Below are 25,314 nucleotides of genomic sequence, written 5' to 3'. Positions count from 1 at the left end.
AGGAGGAGGCAGAGCAAGCAAGAGGGGAGAGCAGACGGCCTACTCCATCTAAGGCCGCACCTGTTGTCTCCCGGGCCACTATACACACCTCATCTTGCTGGGCCTTTTTTGAGACATCCCATGCAGATAAAACAGTTGCGATCTGCAAGATTTGTAAGAAGGGTATAAAACGTGGCAAAAATGTCAACCACCTGGGTACAAGCTGCCTAAACAGGCATTTGACAACCCACCACTCGGCCCGTTGGCAGGAGCATTTAAAGAACCCACAAAAGGGCCAAAGATTGGTCAGTCGGCCTCCTAGTTCTCCTCGCGCTCCTCCTCATGCTCCATCTGCTCCACCTGCTCCACCTGCACATCAGTCTGTTCCTGGCCCTGCTATAGTCACTCGTCACCTGTTGGCAGCCTCCACTGGCAGGGATGATGATATAGCAGGCAGTGTCGCATCTACCTCCAGCACACCACCAGCTGTATCATCTAGACGCCAAATTTCGATTCCACACATGCTGGAACGAAAAAAAATGTATACTCCCCGCCACCCACATGCCCAGCGTCTAAACAGTAGTTTGGCTAAACTACTGGCTCTGCAACTATTACCATTTAACCTGGTAGAGTCTGCTCCCTTCCGTGACTTCGCAAAATGTGCAGTTCCACAGTGGCAGGTGCCAAGTCGGCATTACTTTTCCCGTAAGGCCCTGCCATCCCTATACCAACATGTGGAAGGCAATGTAGTGTCATCCCTGGCCAAGTCAGTCAGCCGTAAGATACACTTGACGGCTGACACTTGGTCAAGCAAACATGGGCAGGGACGGTACATTTCTGTCACTGCTCACTGGGTGACACTGCTTGCCAGTGGAAGGGATTGTAGCCAGGGCTCGGTGCTGCAGCCAGTGTTGCCCCCACGTCTGCAAACAGCTGGTGGTGTCGCTGATCCGGGTAGATCGATCACTTCTACCCCCTCCTGCTCCTCCTCCTCTACCTCCTCCATGCCCTCCTCTGCAGAATGGTCCTTTGAATATGATGAGATACCACGTAAACGTTCAAAGGGCTATTCTATGTCTCAGGCCAAAAGGTGTCACGCAGTGCTGCAGCTTGTGTGTCTAGGGGACAGGCAGCACACTGCCCCTCAGATTCTTGGGGCTCTGCAGGCACAGGCCCAGAGGTGGTTGACACCACGCCAGCTGCAGCCAGGGATGGTGGTTACTGATAATGGGTCAAACCTCCTGGCCGCCCTTCGTCAGGGAAAGTTAACCCATGTGCCATGCCTGGCGCATGTCCTGAATCTCGTGGTACAGCGGTTTTTGAACTCGTACCCGGGAATGCAGGATGTGCTAAGGATGGCAAGAAGGGTGTGCAGTCACTTCAGGCGGTCGTACAGTGCCACTGCACGTTTGGCCGAAGTGCAGCGCGAGTTTCACCTGCCGGTACACCGCCTCATCTGTGACATGCCCACCCGCTGGAACTCCACCTTGGCTATGCTGCAGCGCCTGTACACGCAGCAGAGGGCCCTCAATGAATACCTATGCGAGTACGGCACCAGCACTGGCTCTGCGCGCCTGGGCTTCTTTTCACCACGGCAGTGGCTTTTGATTAAGGATGCATGCGCTGTCCTCTCGCCATTTGAGGAGGCCACAAGGATGGTCAGCCGGGACAGCGCATGCATCAGTGACACCCTACCGGTACTGTTTTTGTTGGAGCACACTCTGCGTGGCATTATGGACAGGGCACTGGAGGCAGAGCAGCAGGAGGAAGAGGAGGACTTCCTTGCCTCTCAAGGCCCCCTTTATCCTGAGAATCCTGACCCCATTATGCCTAGCTCCCAGAGGCCCGAGCAGGATCCAGGGGTGGAAGAGGAGGAGGAGGACGATTCTGCGGGAACTTTTGCAGGGTTTGAGGAGGAGGAGGAGGAAGACATGCGGCAATCTGCAAGGCCTAGTTTGACTCCCTCGGGACACTTTGGAGTAGTACGTGGCTGGGAGGAGGAGGAGCCCGTTGAAGATAATGTCGTTATGAGTGACCCCGAGGAGTCAGCTTCTCAGGCCTTCGCTAATTTGCGACGCATGGGAAACATCATGCTCCAGAGCCTGCGAAAGGACCCCAGAATCAAGGCCATTAAAGAGACTAACCACTATTGGTTGGCCACCCTACTTGACCCCCGGTACAAGTGTAAAGTCTCGGAGCTTTTCCCATCCACCCATAGAGTCCACAGGATCAAATCCCTTGAGGACAGTCTCAAGAGGAATCTGGTGAACATGTTCCCCGACTCCCGTAGGGTGCAGGGGCGGGGACAACCTACCATGGATTCTACTGGTGGTCACGAGAGGAGCGTTGGAGAAGGCGTGCGGTTGACGGATGCCTTTCGGTCTTTTTTTAGTCCTCACCGCCCAGGCCTCTCAGCTGCCACATCGCATCGACAGCGTCTGCATCACATGGTGGACGATTACGTGAGGGCACAAAGTGACACAGAGGGCTTTTCATGTGACGAATCCGATCCACTGGCATACTGGGTCTTAAGATTAGACCACTGGCCAGAACTGGCCCAGTATGCCATGGAGTTGTTGGCCTGCCCTGCTTCCAGTGTCCTATCGGAACGGGCATTCAGCGCAGCAGGAGGATTCGTCACAGACCATCGAACTAGACTCTCCACCGACTCAGTCGACCGTTTGACATTCATTAAGATGAATCAGTCGTGGATATCAAGCTTTGATGCACCTGATGCAGACCTTGTAGACTAGGCTATCGTTGTGATGTGGCAGTTGAGCCTCAGTTTAAGCCTGGACCATGGTGCCACCCTCAAACCCTCCTCTCATTCTCTTTACGTTCACAGAACCTCATTTTGGTTATGACAAAAACGACAATGTTTGCGCACCTGTTCCACAGGTGCACACCTTTACAATTTTTGGGCCTCCTTCAACACCAGCTCTTTGGGGTTAAGGTGGGGAGGCTATGCTAAAACAAAAACGACAATGTTTGCGCACCTGTTCCACAGGTGCACACCTTTACAATTTTTGGGCCTCCTTCAACACCAGCTCTTTGGGGTTAAGGTGGGGAGGCTATGCTAAAACAAAAACGACAATGTTTGCGCACCTGTTCCACAGGTGCACACCTTTACAATTTTTGGGCCTCCTTCAACACCAGCTCTTTGGGGTTAAGGTGGGGAGGCTATGCTAAAACAAAAACGACAATGTTTGCGCACCTGTTCCACAGGTGCACACCTTTACAATTTTTGGGCCTCCTTCAACGCCAGCTCTTTGGGGTTAAGGTGGGGAGGCTATGCTAAAACAAAAACGACAATGTTTGCGCACCTGTTCCACAGGTGCACACCTTTACAATTTTTGGGCCTCCTTCAACACCAGCTCTTTGGGGTTAAGGTGGGGAGGCTATGCTAAACAAAAACGACAATGTTTGCGCACCTGTTCCACAGGTGCACACCTTTACAATTTTTGGGCCTCCTTCAACACCAGCTCTTTGGGGTTAAGGTGGGGAGGCTATGCTAAACAAAAACTACCATGTTTGCGAACCTGTTCCACAGGTGCACACCTTTACAATTTTTGGGCCTCCTTCAACACCAGCTCTTTGGGGTTAAGGTGGGGAGGCTATGCTAAAACAAAAACTACCATGTTTGCGAACCTGTTCCACAGGTGCACACCTTTACAATTTTTGGGCCTCCTTCAACACCAGCTCTTTGGGGTTAAGGTGGGGAGGCTATGCTAAAACAAAAACGACAATGTTTGCGCACCTGTTCCACAGGTGCACACCTTTACAATTTTTGGGCCTCCTTCAACACCAGCTCTTTGGGGTTAAGGTGGGGAGGCTATGCTAAACAAAAACTACCATGTTTGCGAACCTGTTCCACAGGTGCACACCTTTACAATTTTTGGGCCTCCTTCAACACCAGCTCTTTGGGGTTAAGGTGGGGAGGCTATGCTAAACAAAAACTACCATGTTTGCGAACCTGTTCCACAGGTGCACACCTTTACAATTTTTGGGCCTCCTTCAACACCAGCTCTTTGGGGTTAAGGTGGGGAGGCTATGCTAAACAAAAACTACCATGTTTGCGAACCTGTTCCACAGGTGCACACCTTTACAATTTTTGGGCCTCCTTCAACACCAGCTCTTTGGGGTTAAGGTGGGGAGGCTATGCTAAACAAAAACTACCATGTTTGCGAACCTGTTCCACAGGTGCACACCTTTACAATTTTTGGGCCTCCTTCAACACCAGCTCTTTGGGGTTAAGGTGGGGAGGCTATGCTAAACAAAAACTACCATGTTTGCGAACCTGTTCCACAGGTGCACACCTTTACAATTTTTGGGCCTCCTTCAAAGCCAGCTCTTTGGGGTTATGGTGGGGAGGCTCCGCCAACACCAAAACTACCATGTTTGCGCACCTGTTCCACAGGTGCACACCTTCATAATTTTTACGCCTTCTTCAACACCAGCTCTTTGGGCTTACAGTGGTATGGCTCCGCCAACACCCAAACAACAATTTTTGCGCACCTGTCACACAGATGCATATCATTGTAATTTTTTTCCTTACAAAGGCAATTATTGCTTTCATTACCAGCACTTTCATAGGGATATGGTGTCAAGGCATCGTCCGCACCACCAAATGCCCAATTTTTAAGCATCCTTTACTTCTATTCAAAGTCAAGAGACAACAGTATTCATCCAAAACATCTCTAATCTTGTTCACTCTGCACTACATTGTGGCCCCTACTCCTAACCCTCAATGTATCCGTGCATATATGTCTGTTTCTTGTGAGATTTCAAGTTAAAGTGCACCAAACACCATTTTACATGAAATAAAGTGCAATTACATACATCTTTGGACTTCTTGAAACATTTGGTAATAAAAGCCCCATTGTGGAAATACACCCGTTAATTATATGCACATTTAAAGAGACAGCACCTTTTTCCAAAAAAACCTCTAATCTTGTTCCCAGTGCACTGCATTATGTCCCCATCATACACATTGGCTGAGCCGTTGATTAGGAGCAAAAGAAAGGTGCGGTTAAGCAAAAAAGTCATTTTTGAAGGTTTGGTATGCTGTAATTCTGGTTCTGGACATGCTACAGAGCTGAAACTTCACAGGTACAACTTTTAGACCCCCCTGACACTAAATCCAAAGAAATCTCTTTTTTTTTTTTTTTTTTTTTCAATAATTGGCTATCTATCAAAAACGACAATTTTTAAGAACTTTTTTTTGTGTGATTAATAGTCCCTGGGGCATGACCCAGAACCCTAGGCACTTTTTAGGGGCATTTATTGGGTTTTAGGGCTTAAAAATGGTGTTTTTTGATTACAGAAGTTCGGGTCCCATTGATTTCAATGGGGTTCTGAAATCCGAACCGAACTTTCGTGAAGTTCGGGTGTTCTGGTCGAACCGAACTTTTCAAAAGTTCGATCATCCCTAGTAAGGATAAGAATAATGCACAAAGGGGGGCAACCATTCACAAATCATATTTTCTCAGGTAACTAAAGTAAGCAAACCAGAATAGTTTAATGGGTTGCTGTACTTATTATCATAACTTTCTGTTTTGCTAGCATAAAACATTTCTGTTTAATAGCGGTCCTCTGCCAAAGTACGCTGGGAAACCAACATTGTGTTGATCTCCTTCTTCCCCTGCAACTGTCACTGGTTCCTCTTGTGATCTCTACTGGAGGACACAATGTGTTCAGGTGCATTTGAAATGTACATTGGGGTACCATTCAAAATGAATGGAAATGCAATGTACTACAACACAAGTTCTGCACCCTATGCATTGCAGCAAGGTGCCATAAAACTGCAACAAATACAGTCAGGTCCATAAATATTGAGACATTGACACAATTCTAATCTTTTTGGCTCTATACACCACCAAAATGGATTTGAAATGAAACAATCAAGATGTACTTTAACTGCAGACTTTCAGTTTTAATTTGAGCGTATTTACATCCAAATCAAATGAATGGTGTAGGAATTACGATAGTTTGTATATGTGCCTCCCACTTTTTAAGGGACCAAAAGTAATGGGCCAGATTAACAATCATAAATCAAACTTTCACTTTTTAATACTTGGTTGCAAATCCTTTGCAGTCAATTACAGCCTGAAATCTGGAACGCATAGACATCACCAGATGCTGGGTTTCATCCCTGGTGATGCTCTACCAGGCCTCTACTGCAACTAACTTCCAGCTTGTTCTTGGGGTATTTTCCCTTCAGTTTTGTCTTCAGCAAGTGAAATGCATGCTCAATCGGATTCAGGTCAGGTGATTGACTTGGCCATTGCATAACATTCCACTTCTCTCCCTTAAAAAAACTCTTTGGTCGCCTAAGTAGTATGCTTCGGGTCATTGTCCATCTGCACTGTGAAGCACCGTCCAATGAGTTCTGAAGCATTTGGCTGAATATGAGCAGATAATATTGCCCGAAACACTTCAGAATTCATCCTGCTGCTTTTGTCAGCAGTCACATCATCAATAAATACAAGAGAACCAGTTCCATTGGCAGCCATACATGCCCATGCCATGACACTACCACCACCATGCTTCACTGATGAGGTGGTATGCTTTGGATCATGAGCAGTTCCTTTCCTTCTCCATACTCTTCTCTTCCCATCACTCTGGTACAAGTTGATCTTGGTCTCATCTGTCCATAGGATGTTGTTCCAGAACTGTGAAGGCTTTTTTAGATGTTGTTTGGCAAACTCTAATCTGGCCTTCCTGTTTTTGAGGCTCACCAATGGTTTACATCTTGTGGTGAAACCTCTGTATTAATTCTGGTGAAGTCTTCTCTTGATTGTTGACTTTGACACACATACACCTACCTCCTGGAGAGTGTTATTGATCTGGCCAACTGTTGTGAAGGGTGTTTTCTTCACCAGGGAAAAAATTAATCGGTCATCCACCACAGTTGTTTTCAGTGGTCTTCCGGGTCTTTTGGTGTTGCTGAGCTCACCGGTGCGTTCTTTCTTTTTAAGAATGTTCCAAACAGTTGATTTGGCCATACCTAATGATTTTGCTATCTCTCTGATGGATTTGTTTTGTTTTTTCAGCCTAATGATGGCTTGCTTCACTGATATTGACAGCTCTTTGGATCTCATATTGAGAGTTGACAGCAACAGATTCCAAATGCAAATAGCACACTTGAAATGAACTCTGGACCTTTTATCTGCTCCTTGTAAATGGGATAATGAGGGAATAACACACACCTGGCCATGAAACAGCTGAGCAGCCAATTGTCCCATTACTTTTGGTTCTTTAAAAAGTGGGAGGCACATATACAATCTGTTGTAATTCCTACACCGTTCACCTGATTTGGATGTAAATACCCTCAAATTAAAGCTTAAAGTATGCAGATAAAGCACATCTTGTTTGTTTCATTTCAAATCCATTGCGGTGGTGTATAGAGCCAAAAATATTAGAATTGTGTCGATGTCCCAATATTTATGGACCTGACTGTAGGTCTGAAGCTAGCCTTTTGTTTGTTTGCACCCTTGTCATGTTCTGTTTATACATTGTAAATCTTTTTGGTTTTTGCCTCAGCCCAGCATATAGTTCAACATTGTTTTGTGCAGTTTCCAGATGTGGTAAAATAAAAACGTATTAGCATGTATCTTTAAATATCTACTCCTAAGGGCAATATCTTATCCCAGAGGTATGTTCTTTTGTTTCCGCCTCCTTACACTATTTTAAACTCTATGGGAATACCCAATAACCTAAATGGGCACTTGACCAACAGGCTGCAGTGATGCGCTGCTCTGTTAGCAGGGAGCTAAGTAATACTTATTGAAAACATTAGTTGCAGCTGCAACTGCAGCTCCATGACGTATATGGGGCTTAGTGATTGGCCCAGCTCTATCACATGGGGGTGAAGAGTCATTCAGCAATGAATAAGTCCTAACTAGAAATACAATTTGAGCTAACACAGAACTATCTTTATTGCTTCCTGGGGCTGAACAGAAATGTGGGGGAGTTGAAAGGAAGTTAATTATATTGTGCTAGGAAAGGGAGCCTTAAAGTGATAGTGAAGCTTGTTTTGTTAATTTTTGTTTTTTTAATTAAATTAATACATGTTTTCTTGCTATGTGCAATTGTTTTGCATAGAGTAGGTCCAGATCATCATCTTTTCCTCCCCCCACAGAGTGCCCCTATAACAAACTGCCTGTTATGGGGGCATTCCTGCATTCTCGTCCCTGAGCCCTGCTTGGACCCACCCCCGCTTCTTTGTCATTTGTTCTGATTGACAGCAGCAGCATCTGGCTTTTGTGTACATCGATAACTCAGATATGTATTGGGGGGGGGGGGGGGCTGCAGGGAAAGCTGCAGGTGGGAGGTTCTTTACCTTACTGCAAAGAATGCAGTAAGGTAAACAAAAAAAGAAAATTCTGTCTTCACATCCACTTTAAATCAAACCTGTTGACTTGCTTGCTTGTGCATAGCACAGGTTTACTTCACTCCAAAAGTATGTTTTCTTTATTTATGTAGGGAAAATATGAACATTTGCATAATAATATATGATCTTCTATAGAGCCAGTAGGTGGCGCTATTATCTCCTTTTCACATCAATAGCATGATTGTTTTCATCTGTACTGAAAGAAGCTTGCCGTTTACAAAACTCAAACAAATCATAACAGCAGTAATCAAAAGGTGAAATCCCAGATTTCAAGCAGAAAAAAGGGAGCTGTAAAGCAATCTGCTCTGCTTTGCTGATAAATAACTGTGCTCTTAAACATATATAAAGCATTAGTTTAAAGTGCGACTTCTCAACTTGGGTTTCTTTGAAGCCTAGGTTTCTGGAGGAAGTCTTCAGGGGTTCTGTCATGATTTCAGCAGATATAAAATATATCCACTGAAAAGTATCTTTAAATTGATGTGAGATAATAAGTACTTCCGGGCGCCTTGATATCATCCAGATGGGACTCCTAGTTCTGATTCATCAAGCAAGTTGTCCAGGTTGAGAGGAGCAGATGAGCCAGCAGCGAGGGACAACAAGACATTTTTAGGTAAGTACAGGGCCGCTGATAGAAATCATGGGGCCCCGTACAGCCTACCTGACGGGGCCCCCTTTAGCCCCCCCCTCAACTCCGCCCCGGGTCCCGCCCCAGACCCTGCCTTATATGTAATATGTGCTGCTTTTACTAACAGAACAGTCTGTTTTTTTCTCCTTGCTTTGCAGTGAGACGAAATAGCCAGATCGCTGATCTGTGTACAAAGCATACAGCAAAGTCAGTATAACTAGCAGAAGATGGAGGATATATAGGCTCACAACATCCATTGCTCTTTTACGTTTGGAAAATTGTTACTGCCATCAGAACCTTATCACACGGGTATTTTGTTACATGACAGGGTCTCTTAAAGAAATACAGTGATTATAAAAATTTGTAATCAGCCATTGCTGACCATTGCTTTTGAAAATGCTAGCTGCTTTACTGGCACATGATGCAGTGGCTTCAATACATTCTGCAATTTTAGCTAAAATTAGCAAAACTAATTTAGGTGGGTCTTATATTACAATGCAAAGTATACTTATTTACTTAGGGCCCATTCTGCATGCCGCAGTACAATTAAAAATAAAAAACCTGTGGGGGAAAAAAAGTTAATAATTTACTTAGGAAACGTACTAAACCTGCAGCTTACATGTGCTCTATCCACGATATAGTGTGGCTCCCTCTGCTCACTGTAAGCTGTCTCTCCTTGCCACTGCTGCTGCCACCCGCCTCACATAAGCCTCTTGATCTCGGCTGCTGAGTGGGGACCTGAGTGGAGGAAGATCACTCCGCCAGGGTAGGCAATGGGCAGCCACAGTGGCAGGCATCCAGGACTTTAGCACAGCAGCCAGCAACGTGCGGAGCAGGTGCGGGAATGCGCATGCGCCCAATATTGAAAAAAAAAAGTCCCTCAACTGCTCCGCCTCCACCATCCCATAATCAGAAAGGGGAACTGGAATTGCATGTAGTATATAACACCCCTTAAGCTAGTAGGAGTGGAATGAGCGGGGGTGCATTTTGTCTGTGAGGCTGCCCGGGCCCTCTCTGCTAAGCTCATGTACTGGCTTATCAGTGGCCCTGCACTGAGAACCCTCAAGTGTTTTTCTAATGGGGTAATGTCTGTTGAGGACCATAGCATCAGGAAGTCCTGAACCTCTTGCAAGTCAGAACCCGGGATCCATAGGACCTTGAAGTGCCTAGCCCCGAACTGATCCACAATGGGGTCGGGCCCCAAAATCATGCCAATCAATAGCCCTGTCTATGAATGACTTGTAATGTCTCTATGGGTGGCCAGATGTAAATGCACTCATATCCATTTTTACATCATGCTAGCTGTGATCTATAACATTTAGGTCTGCAGACCCGGAGGAAGGAGGGTGTATGGACACAAGTCCATTTACATCCAAACCCCCATAGACCTACATGGAACATTCAATCAGATCCGCATGTAAAGCTGACAGGCGGACCTAATTGAAAAGCTTGGTTGAAAGGCTATTTAAGGGGAGCGGTGGTAGTGGGAGGTAAAAACATGGCTCAGCTGCATGTTCTTACTCCCCCCTTTCCCCTTCCAAACACAAGAGTGAACTAGCAACTCATGCTTATAATCATATTCAGTATGATGATCACAGCACAGCATGGACTTTATGGCTCTGTGTCACATGGCTGCTGGGTGCTGACTTTGTTAAGGCTGTACTGAGTTACAATCAGTATGGCCATAAGTTAGCAAAGTCAGCACCAAAAGCCATATAACACAGAGCCATAAAGTCCATGCTGTGCTGTGATCATCATAATGAATATGATTATAAGCACACAGTCAGGGAGTCTGGGAGCTGTACCTTCCTTCCATAGAAGTCTGCCGGTGTCACTGTGTGCTGCTGGTCTGTGCACTGCTGAGCCCTCTCATCCATCTCTCATCAGTCACTTCCTCAATCCACAGCATGCACAAATGAATCACTCCGCCAGGGCGGCCGGAACTACATATTCATTCAGTGCAGCATAGACACAGTGCACAAGGTTAGTGTGCCTACGCCCCGAAAATGGAAATAAAGTCCCTCCCCTGCTATCACCTCCTGGGCCCCTCTGTTGAACTCATGGGGCCCAGGAAAATATATTTATACACCCTGTAAGCAAATTGAAGTGGGGGATGCGATTAAAAGGCTTTCTATTTATTTAGGCAGACGTTAACTTTAAAGCTGCCCGGGCCCCTAGTGGAGCTCATGGAGCCCGGGCCCGGTACAGCAGGGCTGGTTGTACTGCCCTATCAGCGGCCCTGGGTAAGTACAATGGGGAAAGGTTTTAAAGAATAACTAAGCACCTCTTTGACCAACTAATAAGCAAGGTCTGACATGCTAGTTTCTACTTTTTACATTTTATGTGGATAATTTCACCAGTCTATTTAGATGCAGCAGCAAACATGCTTAATTGTGATTTTCATTTCTGACACTTACCTGGCTCTTACAATGATGCTGCAATGCTTTACATGAAAATACTTTAGCATGGTGTGCTAGTGGTACATGAACAGATTTTGCAAGCTGGTTACCAGTTTGTATTGAAATTTAATATTTGACTTGTTCATAGTCCTGGTTCACACATATGCGATGACAGACATTGCATGTGATTCACAGCGCACTGCTCTGCAAATCACATGTGATGTTTGTGCGTTGCAAATTCAGCCATACAGATTGTATGGCTGAATTCACATCGCATTCGGACCAAAGTCGCACAGGACACTTTTTTTGGTCCGCACCAGAATCAGATCGCATGGATGTTCACACCTATGCGATCCGATTCATGTCCGAACTGAAAGTTCGCACTGTGATATGCAAACTGATCTGGGGGTGCTGATAACTTTGTATTGGCACCCCCAGCAATTTGCATATGGCAGTGTGATTTGCCTGCGAGTTGAGTGCGATGCAGGAACCCGCAGTGGATTGCAGGGTTCCGGCATCGTATGTTTATGAACCGGCCCTAAGCGTTTGTGCTGTAAATGTAAATACATTAGGGCCCTACCAGGTAGACACTAAAAACAGTGTTATGTAATTCTTATATAAGAAAATGAATTAAGTAATCACGTATTACATCATGTATGCAATTATTATTACTCTCTATACTTTCTTATGTGAGCTGCAGCTTGTATATTCAGGTATTTGTAACAGAAGTATATTATCCTTAGCAAATAATTGAACTGTCTTAAACTGTTGAATACGCATGAAAAAATGACCAACATTTAGCATGTCATTTATGGGTCATACAGCACAACATGATAGGCATGATAGTATAGATTTCATTGTAATTTCTACAAATAGTTGCTGTTATCGTAGATACAGCTCACTGATCACATTTATGTACTGTGAGCTGTACATTAGAAACGTATATTCCAGGTGTCCCCTGAGATTTCAGACTTTATTCAAATGCTCCTCCAGGGTAAAAAAAAGGTTGAAAGAGGCTTGTTCATGGACTTATAAACCTAAATAAATAAATACAATTGTTCCAAAACCATTATAGTTTCCCTTTAAGCAATTTTGTTCTCCTTTTATGGCTAAGATCGGATTGGCAGAGTTCATTTTAAGGTACATATACTCTTGGTCAGGGCTTTTTTTCTCAGAAAATAGGTGCAGGAACTCCCTTTTTCTGACTTTCCCCTTGTCTCCGCCCCTACCTACCTCCGTGAACCGTTCCTTGGTTCCACCCACTACCCACCTCCCAGGATTATCCTTTTTAGAAAATACAGAACCAAGTAACATTTGTGGTACTAAGCAATTTGTATGGATTTTTTTATTGATAACAAAAAAGCAGTAAAATAGATCCCCTGCAGCCAACAATAATAGAACCCCCAGCAGCAATAGATACAGCCATGGACCAGATCTCCCAGCAGAAGGCATCAATAGACCCTCCATCAGCCAGCTACAATAGACTGCTCCATAAAGAGTAGATCCCTCCCATCAACAACTGACCCCTCAGCAACATAAGAACCACCCCATTAACAATAGACCCCCCCCTGCAAATGAGATCTCTTCCAGAGACAATATATCCCCCAGCAGCCACACTAGACCTCCCCAGCAGCAACAAACCCTCCTGCAGGAATAGATCCTCAACAGCATCAATAGATCCCTCACCAGCCAGCATCAATAGACAATTTGACATTCCTTGCAATTACATACATTCAGTGCTGGAAGTGCCGGAACTGCGTTCCCCCACGTTACCGCTGGAAAAAAGTCCTGCTCTTGGTCAATTTGCTGATAAAATGCTATGTATGGCTAGCTATATAATCCACAACAAAATAAACATTACAACCAATGTGGTTTTTCCAGCAGCCACATTTTGTGTTGGCACAATCCAGACTAAACAGATTAGTTCTCAAATCTTACCTGGTCCAATAGCTGTGAGTAAAGCTCATGACAGTTAACAAAAATGTACTTGTAGGTGGAATCTAAACAAGCTCGCACACAGTCCTTCACCACAGTGCTAGCTCTTGGAGGACTCTGAAGTTCAAGAACCTGGAAAAAAAAAATCAGCATAAAGGCTTTGCATTGAAATACTTCCATTGTGGCAAAGCAAAACCATTGCATATAGATGAATTGTTACACCCACACAACAAAAGTATGAGCAGCAACATGCTGATTCATTTTCTTATTTTGATTTATAACATTCATCCTACAAAATGTTTCTATTCAATTCGAAGGTAAGGCTAATACACTCACTCGGCCTACATGAAAGTTACCGGTAAAATGCATTTAACTAAAAAAAACAATTGTGGATCTCTCACAAAACTAATATATCAGTAGTGGTTGGGTTTTGTAAGTAAAATTACATCTCTGCTTCCTTTATCTTTCAAGAACAATAGCGACAAGATTTTGTGTCACTAAATGTGTCCCTTTCTACTAGACTATCATATTCTTACAAAACAAAAAGATGTGTCAATCTCCTCAAATGTCTATCAGGACGAAAAGGTCCAACACATAAGCAGCACTAGGACAGTGTGAGCCCACAAAGAATCAACACCGGTGAGTCTGTAAAAAAGTCCACAAGGTAGAGAAGATCAACATCCACGATATGCAGGTAAGAACTACCTAACCTACCCTACCCTACCCTACCCCCTACCCTTATTTATCTTTACCCTAAGGCTTTTATTTTATGAGGCAGCAGCTCCTTCATATGTTATATGAGTTTTATATACATGTTTGTAATATTGTCAATTGTGGAGGGGGAGATCATGACCCAAAGTAATCAAAAAGGGTATAGTGGCACCTTCCCCCATATAGTATAAATATGGAAGGCGGGGGGGGGGGGGGTAGGTCAACCAAATGGTTGGGCCACACCAAGGGGGATTTAAATGTGCCTCTTGAGATACCTGTGTATGCAAATATATCACCAGTCACAAAAAAATCATTACTTAAAAAATATCACAAAATTTTATTTAAATATAATGACATACAAATTACATATAATTATAATAAAATCTACATTGTTTGATCACATCTGATCGTTTCATTGGAAAAATCCTATAAAGGGTACACAGTGATGTATAACCGTTGCTGGAACTACGCGTTTCGCAATGGGTGCTTCCTCAGGGTCCAGCAAGAGTATTTATACATTCATATTTAGCATGTTAAAGTGATCTAAGGATATATAATACAATAATTAGAGTTGCAAACAAAAATACATCAATACAACCATACAATGTTCATTCATTTAGTCTGCATTATTTTATTTACTTTGAGAGTTAATATCAGAAAGTCTTAGCAATTGTTTTGTATTCTGATAAAGAAAGAAATGTAGTTTTTATTTCTCAAAAATCATAAGTAATTTCAATATAAATTCATGAATTTATATTGAAATTACTTATGATTTTTTATGTATTTTTGTTTGCAACTCTAATTATTGTATTATATATCCTTAGATCACTTTAACATGCTAAATATGAATGTATAAATACTCTTGCTTGACCCTGAGGAAGCACCCATTGCAAAACGCGTAGTTCCAGCAATGGTTATACATCACTGTGTAAACTTTATAGGATTTTTCCAATGAAATGATCAGATGTGATCAAACAATGTAGATTTTATTATAATTATATGTAATTTGTATGTCATTATATGTAAATAAAATTTTGTGATATTTTTTAAGTAATGATTTTTTTGTGACTGGTGATATATACGCATACACAGGTATCTCAAGAGGCACATTTAAATCCCCCTTTTTTGGTTGAAAATGTAATCTTTATTTGCATAAAAGATATACAAAAAACAATACTTTGTCGGGGTACATTCTCCCCTGTACTGCGACGCAGCGCATAAATACACTACATTACAATACATTTCCGGTCATACTAATAAATACATTCAATCACATACATTCATTCTGCGGTATGATGCCTGATGTGTTGTGCGGAGTAAGGATACCCCGTGCCATCACATCATGCATGACGCTGCAATACCCCTAAAGCATGAAACTGAAAAATAAATCCCCCTTGGTGTAGCCCAACCATTTGGTTGATCTACCCCCCCTGTCTTCCATGTTTGTAATATTGATTGTTCATTTGCTCTAAAGCGCAGGGTGATTGAGATCATTTTGGGCAACACTCTTTTATCCCAGTCCTTTTAAATTTATCATATTCTTACAGCTGAAAAATTATTGTGAATTCTACAATATGGAGAATTCAGGAAAGACCAACATATCATTATAGCAGCTAGATAGAATTAGAAATTCTGGTAGGCATATCTCACCACTGGGCTCCCCAAGAATTTAGAGACCGCAGTATGTGATTGACTTTGGGTGGAGCTGCCCTCTAAGCGCCGGTTCACATTACCGCAACGCTACTTGCAGGGGCGACCTCCGAGATCGCGGTGCGAGCAGCGCGCCGCGACCTCGGAGCGGCCGCCACGGACTTCATAACATTGAAGTCTATGGCGGTCGCCTCCTGGTCGCCCCAAAGAAGCTCCGGACCCTTTTTCTAGGTCGGAGCGACTTGTGTCGCTCCTATTAGAACGGGTCCGCAGCTTCCCTATGGGAGGCGACCTGCGGCGACCTGTGAGGCGACCAGGTCGCCTCACAGGTCGCCCCAGTGTGAACCGGCACTAAATGTTGAGTGTAAGTCCCTCATTTGCTAAATACATCCTCTATTGAAGTTTTTGCTCCAGTTTTCATGTGTATGACCTTGACTTTAGTATAAAAATATTATAAACAAATTAAAAAGCAAGAAAGCACATTTTATGTAATTACTCAACAATAGCAACTCTAACTACAATTTAAATTCAGAGTTAGACTAGTATATAAACCACTTCTGGACCGGAAGGATTTTTCCCCTTAATGACCATTTTTTGCTATTCGGCACTGCGTTACTTTAACGGACAATTGCGCAGTCCTGCGACGCTGTACCCAAATAAAATTGATGTCCTTTTTTTCCCACATATAGAGATTTCTTTTGGTGGTATTTGATCGCCTTTGCAATTTTTATTTTTTACGCTATAAACAAAAAAAGAGCGACAATTATGAAAAAAAAAAAAACAATATTTTTCACTTTCTGCTATATAACATTCCATCATAAAAAAATTAAAAAATCAAAATTGTTTAACATTTTAGGCCAATTTGTTTTCTGCTACATATTTTTGGTAAAAAAAATTGCAATAAGCATATTTTGATTGGTTTGCGCAAAAGTTATTACGTCTACTAACTTCGGGAAAGATTTATGTCTTTTTTATTGTTTTTTTTTTTTTTTTTACTAGTGATGGCGGCGATCTGCAATTTTTAGTGGGACCCCTAACTGACATTTTTTACACTTTTAGGGGTACCAGTGACATTACTACAGTAATCAGTGCTAAAAATATGCACTGTTACATTAATAATTACACTGGAAGGGAAGGGGTTCATACTGTGGGTGATCAATGGGTTAAATGTGAGCCTAGGAGAGTGATTCTAACTGTGGGGGGCGTGGCTTGTAAAATGATCATAGAGACCTGTGTTCCTACATAGAAGGATGACTGGAACTCTCTGATCTTTCCAGAGAGAAGAACGGTCAGATGTGTTTACAACAGCTGACCGTTCTTCTCTCTCAGAGGGGAACAATCAGAGCCGCCTGCCCCGGAAGCGTGCCGCCGCCCCCTAGCTGCAGGCACGCGACCAACGTATACCTACGTCAGTTTGCGCATCAAGGAGTTAAATGTGAGCCTAGGGGAGTGATTCTAACTGTGGGGGGCGTGGCTTGTAAAATGATCATAGAGACCTGTGTTCCTACATAGAAGGATGACTGGAACTCTCTGATCTTTCCAGAGAGAAGAACGGTCAGATGTGTTTACAACAGCTGACCGTTCTTCTCTCTCAGAGGGGAACAATCAGAGCCGCCTGCCCCGGAAGCGTGCCGCCGCCCCCTAGCTGCAGGCACGCGACCAACGTATACCTACGTCAGTTTGCGCAGGAGGGGCTGCCTGCCGCAGTATAACTGCGGCGGGCGGTCCTTAAGTGATTAAAGATGATTAAAGTGATTAAAGACGAACTGCAGGCAAACTCTTTTTTAACAAAATCCAATGTGTAAAAAAGGTAAAGTGGTTGTAAACCCCCACATGTACCTAGTGAAGTGAATAGCATTAGATGACACACAGAGATTAAGCAAATCATCAGGTTTTACTTGTTTATTTTCAGTCTTCTCTTGTCTACAGCCCTTCAAGAGTGCAAATTTGTGATAAAATCATTATGCATCTGTGAGGAGTAGAGGAGGGAGTGGAGAACTGCAGTTACACTCATACACTGTATGACAGCTGATTGGAGTAAAGGGACACACCCCCCTTCACATAGGCAGAGGAACGAAGGAACGTGAAGAGCTGTATTCTGAATAGACAAGCTCTATGCGTATCTCTCTCCACAACAAAAATTAATCTCATGTGTCAGGAAAACTTCTCAGAAGTGACTCATGGTTGGTGATAACAGAGGAATGAAACACCAGAAATAAACAACACTTAGAGCTTTGGAGAGAGATAAGTAAACACTGCAGATATACATTATGTGCTTAGTTCAAATTTCATGACTGGGGTTTACAACCACTTTAACCACTTGCCGACCGCCGCACGACTATCTACGTCGGCGGTCAGCCCCTCACAGGCAAAGTGACGTAGGGCTACGTCACTAGCTTGTGAGGGTCTAGGGAGCGAGCGCGCGCCCCCGGAGGTGCGCTCCCGCTCCCGAGTGGTCACGGACCCCCCCGCGCGTGTGACCGGCGGACCCGATGTCCGCCGGCCACTCTGCGATCGGCGGGGGAGAGGGAGAAAGTCAGGCAGCTTGTGTAAACAAGCTGCCTGTCATTCTCCTCGCTGTATGAGAGCTGATCATCTGGATCTACTATGTAGATCCGTTGATCACTCTGCATACAGCTGAAGCCCCAGCCAATCACAGTTAGAATCACGCCCCTAGGGACACACACAGCCCCTCCCTCTCAAATAAAGTTAACCCCTTCACTACCAGTGTATTTTTACAGTAACAGTGCATATGTATAGCACTGATTACTGTAGAAATGTCACTGGTAACCCCAAAAGTGTCAAAAATGTCAGTCAAGGGTCCGATCTGTCCGCCGCAATGTCGCAGTACCGCAAAAAAAATCGCAGATCGCCGCCATTACGCGTTAAAAAAAAAACAACAAAAATGACAAAAATCTTTCCCTTAGTTAGTAAACGCAATAACTTTTGCGCAAACCAATCAAAATACGCTTTTTGCGATTTTTTTTACCAAACATAGGTAGCATAAAACAAATTGGCCGAAAATTTTAAAAAATTTTGATTTTTACATTTTTTTTGGGGGGAATTTCATATAAAAAAAAGGGAAAAATATTGCTATTTTTGCAAAATGGACGCTCTTTTTTTGTTTATAGCGCGTGATCAAAAAATCGCACAGGTGATCAAATGCCGCCAAAAGAAAGCTCTGTTTGTGGGAAAAAAAGGACGCCAAATTCGTTTAGGTACAGCGTCGCACGACCGCGCAATTATCCATTAAAGTCACGCAGTGCCGAATCGCAAAATACCCCCTGGTCGGAATGGGGGTAAAATCTTCCGGGGCTTAAGTGGTTAAATCTTTAACTTGGAGTGCCTCTGAAAGCTAGAGAATAACAGGTATCCCTATCAGTTTTAAGAAAGTGGGAGCAGGCGTCACACACTAATTCAGAAGTGTGGGCATATGTGGGAGAAGACAATTAAAATGTAAATATGAAAGAAATGGCAATGATTCTAAAAGTGGCATACAGCTCATGAGATATGTGAAATAAGACGCCGCTCAAACTAACCCAGTGTTTCTGGTGTGGATATAGCTGTGTTTGGCCTCAGCCAGTGCTGCTCTGGCTACACCCCCTGATATATTTTACCCCCGCCCACCGAGACTTGGTCACAGAGGTCACAGGCAGGGCAAAACATGTCAGGGGGTGTGGCCAGAGCAGCACTGGCTGAGGCCAAACACAGCCATACCCACATCTGAAACACTGGGTTGGTTTGAGCTGCGTCTTATCTCACATATCTCATGAGCTGCATGCCACTTTTAGAATCATTGTCATTTCTTTCATATTTACACTTTAATTCAGCCTGAATAGTATAGCTCTCACTATACTTCTGACATGCTGTAGCTATGATGGCTGAGGGTCTCATACACAGAATTTGCAATGTTGTGTTTCTGGATCCTATTTAATTTCTTATTGGCAGCAACCAACATTTTTGTAGCTGTTCATTAAACCTTGGCAGCAATGTTTCAGTTTACGTATTTTTGTTTTGGATGTCCTGCACATGCAGCTTGTTTCATATTACACCACATCATTTCAATAGGGCAGAGCTCAGGGCTCCAATATGGACTTTATACAATATGGTCTACTTCTGTTTGAATCCCTTTTGTTGATTTGTTATGGGTTTCTGGGCATGTTATGTTCATGTTTCAGGTGACACAGGAATACTCTGACATTCTGCTGTAGAATTTCATAACACCGCTCAGAATTTATAGGTCCTTCAAAGGTTTGAAGCCATCCAGGCCTAAGGCTGCAAAGCAATCAAACAAAATGATGCTCCCTTTATCATGCCTTACAGATGGAATGATGTTTTTCTGCTGATGCCCAGTGTTTTATTGTCTCCAACTACTTCAGCATTTGTCTCAGCTGTCCATAGAACGCTGTTTCAGTAATGCGGTTGTCTATAGGGGGAACATTTTTTTTTTTTTCTTTCGGAAAACAATGGTATCCTTTATGGTAACTTACAATAACCTTTTTAAGTAATTTCCCAATGTTGACTTGCCAAATCTTGTTATGAAGTGCAAATGAGGCTTGCTTATTCTTAGCTGTGACTCTTTGTTACTTTATAAAGAACTGTGTTCACTGTGTCCTTGCAAAGATCTTTGTAGGATGCTCAACCAGGGGCAATGGTGCTGAAATTTCTTCCACTACTTTGTCAATTATCTGCTCAGTTCTTGACAATGGAGAACCAAGCCTTTAGAAGTCACTTTGAAAACATCTTAATGAGCTTAAACAACTTTTGCTGAGGTCATCTTACATCTAAACAATTGGACCATAAGACTCATGATAATTTTTGTTATGAAGAGCAGAATCATTTGTATAATAAAGCTTTGGCAATATCAGACGGTGTGTGTTGTCTGTTATAATTGTAGATACTTTGGATGCCACAATTACAATTTAGTTATACTTTGTAACCCTCCCACAACTAATACCAAATCATCAATCTTATATCATGAAATAATAGATATCTAAACATTTTCTTTTTTCAAAACGACCTGTCTGTTTTCTTATGCTAAATACTAAAAAATATACTTGCTTCTTATGCAATAACTAATAATCAGAAACTAAAACAGTCAAGGGGAGGATGGGGGGGGGGGGTCTTTAGGCCCCTTTCATACTTGTGCGACTTTTCCTGCAAATTGGGGCTGCAAGGTCGCATGCAAAGTCGTACTCCATGATTTCCAATGAGTACAGTTCATATCTGTGCAACTTCAAGTCGCAGCGACTTCAAAGTAGTCCCTGCACTACTTTTATCCGATTTTGATGTGTTTTGATGTCTATAGACCTCAAGATTACACAGGCATTGCTTCAAGTCCAGTGGAGGTCGCTGCAAAAAAAATCGCTTGACTTTTAGGTCGCACACATGTGAAAGGGGCCTTACTAAAACTGGTGTAGCTCTGCATAGAAACCAACCAGTTTCCAGGTTTTATTGTCAAAGCTTAATTGAACAAACTGAGGTTAGAAGCTGATTGGCTACCATGCAAAGCTGCCCCGGTTTCCGAGTTATCCAGTTTTGGCAAATCTCCCGCAAAAACTTCTACCTAGAAGATATTATTTAATATAAGACAAGCTGAACCCAGATTATTTGGCTTAATTATATTTTATTAGAACTAAAGAACAAAGACTTTAGACAATTTCATATCACTACAAATATTTAGGGGTATATTTATAAAGCAGGGAATGTGACATTTACCATATATACATACATAGTTAGCCTGGTTGTAAAAAGTCCATCCAGTTCAACCAAAAGCAAAATAAAATGAAAAATACACACACAAATAAAAAACCTCTTGTAAACAATCCTATTACCAAAGTTGATACAGAGAAAGGCAAAACAAAAATACAATGAACTCTAGCGGGGAAATAAAAACCCTTCCTGATCCCCTAGGAGGCAATCAGATATCCCCTGAATCAAATAACCCTGGTGGTATTAAATATAAATATTTATATCCAGTTATATTTTGTGCACTGACGAAAGAATCAGGGCATTTTTAAAACAATCTATTAGGCTGGTCAGAACCAACGTTTGAGGGAATCTATTCCACATTTGGAGATAACATTTTTTTTTTTTTTATATAAGAGTGCCCTTGTCCTTTGTGATGACCCTAACCAGTTGCCGACCACCCGCTGCAGTTTTACTATGGCAAGGTGGCTTGGAAAAAAATTATCCGCCCAGTTCAGAATCTCGGCCACCTCCCGGGCTGCCAAGACACTCTTGGTGCCCCCTTGATGATTGATGTAAACCACGGCCATGGCGCTGTCTGATTGAATCCAGACTGGACAAACCTTTAAACGATTTGTCCAGTGACTCAGGCAAAGCTTTATCGCTCTGAGTTCCAGAATATTGATCGGAAGTCTGGGCTCTTCTACTGTCCAAGACCCCTGGACACACAGCTTTCCCAGCACTCTTCCCCAGTCGGACAGGCTGGCATCTGTGGTTTCCACAGTCCAATACAGTGGGAGGAAGGACTTGCCCTGGCATAGTGCTAACGAGTGAAGCCACCAGAATAGAGCAGTCCTTGTGTTGTGATTTAACCGAATCATAGTGTCCAAAGACTTTGGATCTTTGTTCCATTTGATAAGAATCTCCCTTTGTAGGGGGCTTATGTGGAACTGGGCAAACGGAACTGCCTCAAAGGTTGATACCATCAGACCCAAGGCCCACATGCAAGTCCACAGAGAGGACAGATTGCTGGCTTACAGCATACAAATCGCCCCCCTGCAGCTTTTGCAGCTTGTCCGGGGGAAGAAAAACCTTTGCTGAAGTGGAGTCCAGAATCGGGCCCAGATAATCCAGTTTCAAGGATTGTACCAGGTGCTCTGACTCTGGCACGGAGATGACAGCCCCTTGAGACACCAGAGCCTATGTAAGAAAATAGTAACTGGCGCTTCTCTCCTGAGGGTGGCAGGGAGGTAGGGAGGAATCTTGGTCTTGGCGCTTCGCTGAAGGCCCACTTGTGCCCGCATGAGACTGTTCTGACAGTCCAGGGGTCCCCGATCGAGGCCACCCAGACATGCCGGGAGTGTAGCAACTGAGCCCCCACATGACATGCCTGAGCGGGCCCAATCTCAAAAGGACTTAGCAGTATCACGGTCGCCAGAAGGGACACTCTTCGAGGGTTTCCGAGAGGAGGATTGTCTTGACCTCCAATTGCGACTGAACTCTCTGCCAGGTCTATAGGTGCGTGCTTCTCTGGCACAATCTGGAAAATACCTCCTGGGCTGCCCCTTCTTCGGATTGAGAGGGCGTCGATCCTGAGGGAGAAACCCAGACTTGCCGCCTGTAGCCCGGGTTATAGCCTCGTTCAGCTTATTCCCAAAGAGGGCGGAGCCCTCAAAAGGAATACTGCACCAGACCTGTTTGAATGCTGGGTCAGCCACCCAGGGGCGGAGCCAAAGAGCCCTCTTGGCTTTCACTAAGGGCAACATAACCCTGGCCAAAAGAGGAATAAAGGTCAATAGATACTTCCCCCAGAAAAGACGAAGCCATCCTAAGTTCCTGAATCGGGGAACTTCTGGCAGCCTTCTCAGACACACTCCGAAAGTATCACGTACCTGATCAGATGCCGAGGTGCTGAGAGGGCTTCCCTTGTGGCTAAGTGCAAGGCACCCCTGGAGGTGGAGACAGGGAATGCTGTGTCCAAAGGAACAGGGGTCGCCGGCTGCGGCAAGCTCCGGTGAAGAGGTGACTGCTGTGGTAGTAGACACGTAGTGTGTGCTGAAATGCAGGTTGCCTTGAAGGTGACCAGAGGAGGTAGCCAGGCGTGCGACAAGAGCGAGGTCAAGGTCAAGCCAAGAGGTCAACACAGTTCATCAAACAGTAGAGGAGTCCGAAGGAGCAAGCCAGGGGTCATACACGGCAACAGCAGACTGGAGCAGAGTAGGTAAACAAGCCGGTGGTCGGAGCCAGGAGGAGAGACAAGACAGGTGAGACAAGCCGGGTCAGTAATAGGTAATCCAAGTAAACAGGAACAGGAACACAGGAAGCAGGAAACCGGAAGCTGAAGATAACTAATAGCTGGAGCAGGCTGGTTTAAATAGGCCACTGGGCGTCGCTGCATTAGTGTGGGCAGCAGATCCAGCTCTCTTGTGGGAAGTTCCCTGATAGAAAGGACTCATCCACTAAGTCGGACCATAATTCCATTGCCTTGGACATTGCAGCCAAGGCCAGGGCCGGTTTGCAAGCTATTCCTGCAGTCAGGTAGATCCTCTTAAGGTCAGAATCCATCCTTCTATGCAGAGGATCCTTAAAGGAGACTGTGTCTTCTAATGGAAGTGTCACATGTTTGACCAGCCTTATCACCGCAGTGTCCACCAAGGGAGGAGATTCTAGGTGTTTTATTTCCTCTTCCTTGAAAGGATACATCCGGGACATTTTGGAAAGCATGGAGTTCTTCCTTTCCACTTTACTCCATTCCTCCGTAATGATATCCCCCAATTCGCCCAGAAAGGGGAAGTTAAAACGCTCTTTGCAGAGCTGCTTGAAGAATTTTTTCTATTTCGGCGGAGAAACAGCCGGATCTTCCCAATTCACAGTCTCTCTTACTGCTTTCACAAGAGAAGGGATGAGGGCAAACTCGAATCCCAAGCAGGGGTCCTCCACCTCTGAGTCACTATCTGACAGGAATGCTGATGGGTGACTAGGTTGAGAGGTTTCAAGTTTCTCCCTAGACTTCCAGGGGGAGGACTTGGAGGGATCACCTCGAGGCTCTGAGCCCGACCTACTCCCAATTCTGCCAGATAATCTTTAACGACCCTCTTCACTAGGGCCTCTAGACGTTGGTCGGAGTTGTCCCTCTCTCCCAAAGTCTGGGAGAAACACTTGAAGAGGGGGGTGAAAAAGGCTTCGAGAATCCTGGGGTCAATGTACTCACCAGGAAACCTGGGTGGGCTCAGTGCAGAGTGGCAGCAATAGGCAGCAGGCAGAACCACTTTAATCAGACACTGGAGCAGCAAAAAATGTTTTTCTTTAGCAGAGTGTGTATTCTACACACTCTGCTGACATTCTAAGCCTTTTTAAATATGGTGCCTGCTGACGTCATCCAGCGGCGCCGAAAAAACCTACTGCACATGCGCATGCGCCGCACCGGCACTGCGCATGCACAAGAACCAAGCCTCGTTCCAGAGGCACTCGTGCATGCGCCGTAGCCAGAAACCGGCAGCCGGCTTAGGAAGTGAGCGCTGACCGGCCCCGGAGCACTAGCCACCAGGGAAAACCGGGAAAAGAGGTAGGAAGACACACAAACAGCTGCATAAAACAATATAAGGTGCCATGGAGTAAAAATAAAGAAAGGGGTACTCACTGACCACCAACAAACCGCTAGCCACCAGGGATGGAGGGGACACATACACAGAACTTTATATTGGGGGACAGGCCACCCGCAGAAGATTTAACCCCACTCTATACCCCGCAACAGCTGGGGCTTATTAGAGAAAGTACTCAATACCAGATAGGCAGAGTCATCCATCTCCTGGGATCCATCAGGTAGGATACAGGTAATCCGTAGGAGGACAAAAAAGGAACATGTGTGCTGAACAGGTGCAAAGATTTATGGGAGTGGATGTCCTATAGGGTAGGTTTGGAGGCGGGACTAAACC

General features: G+C 44.3%; 1 protein-coding gene across 2 annotated transcripts in view; it reads right to left on the bottom strand.

Moving 5' to 3' along the window:
• The window catches only part of LOC309553742 (protein unc-13 homolog C-like), a 621,348-nt gene that overhangs the window by 457,569 nt on the left and 138,465 nt on the right, over positions 1 to 25,314 (bottom strand). For both annotated transcript variants that reach the window (XM_082255119.1, XM_082255120.1), the window contains exon 11: positions 13,334 to 13,462. In XM_082255119.1, coding sequence (XP_082111245.1) covers positions 13,334 to 13,462 — 129 coding nt within the window. The remainder of the gene's footprint in view (positions 1 to 13,333; positions 13,463 to 25,314) is intronic.

The sequence above is a fragment of the Pelophylax lessonae genome (genome assembly GCF_965119305.1).
Source record: "Pelophylax lessonae genome assembly, chromosome: 4".
Lineage (NCBI taxonomy): Eukaryota > Metazoa > Chordata > Amphibia > Anura > Ranidae > Pelophylax > Pelophylax lessonae.
This window is presented reverse-complemented; position numbering and strand designations above follow the sequence as displayed.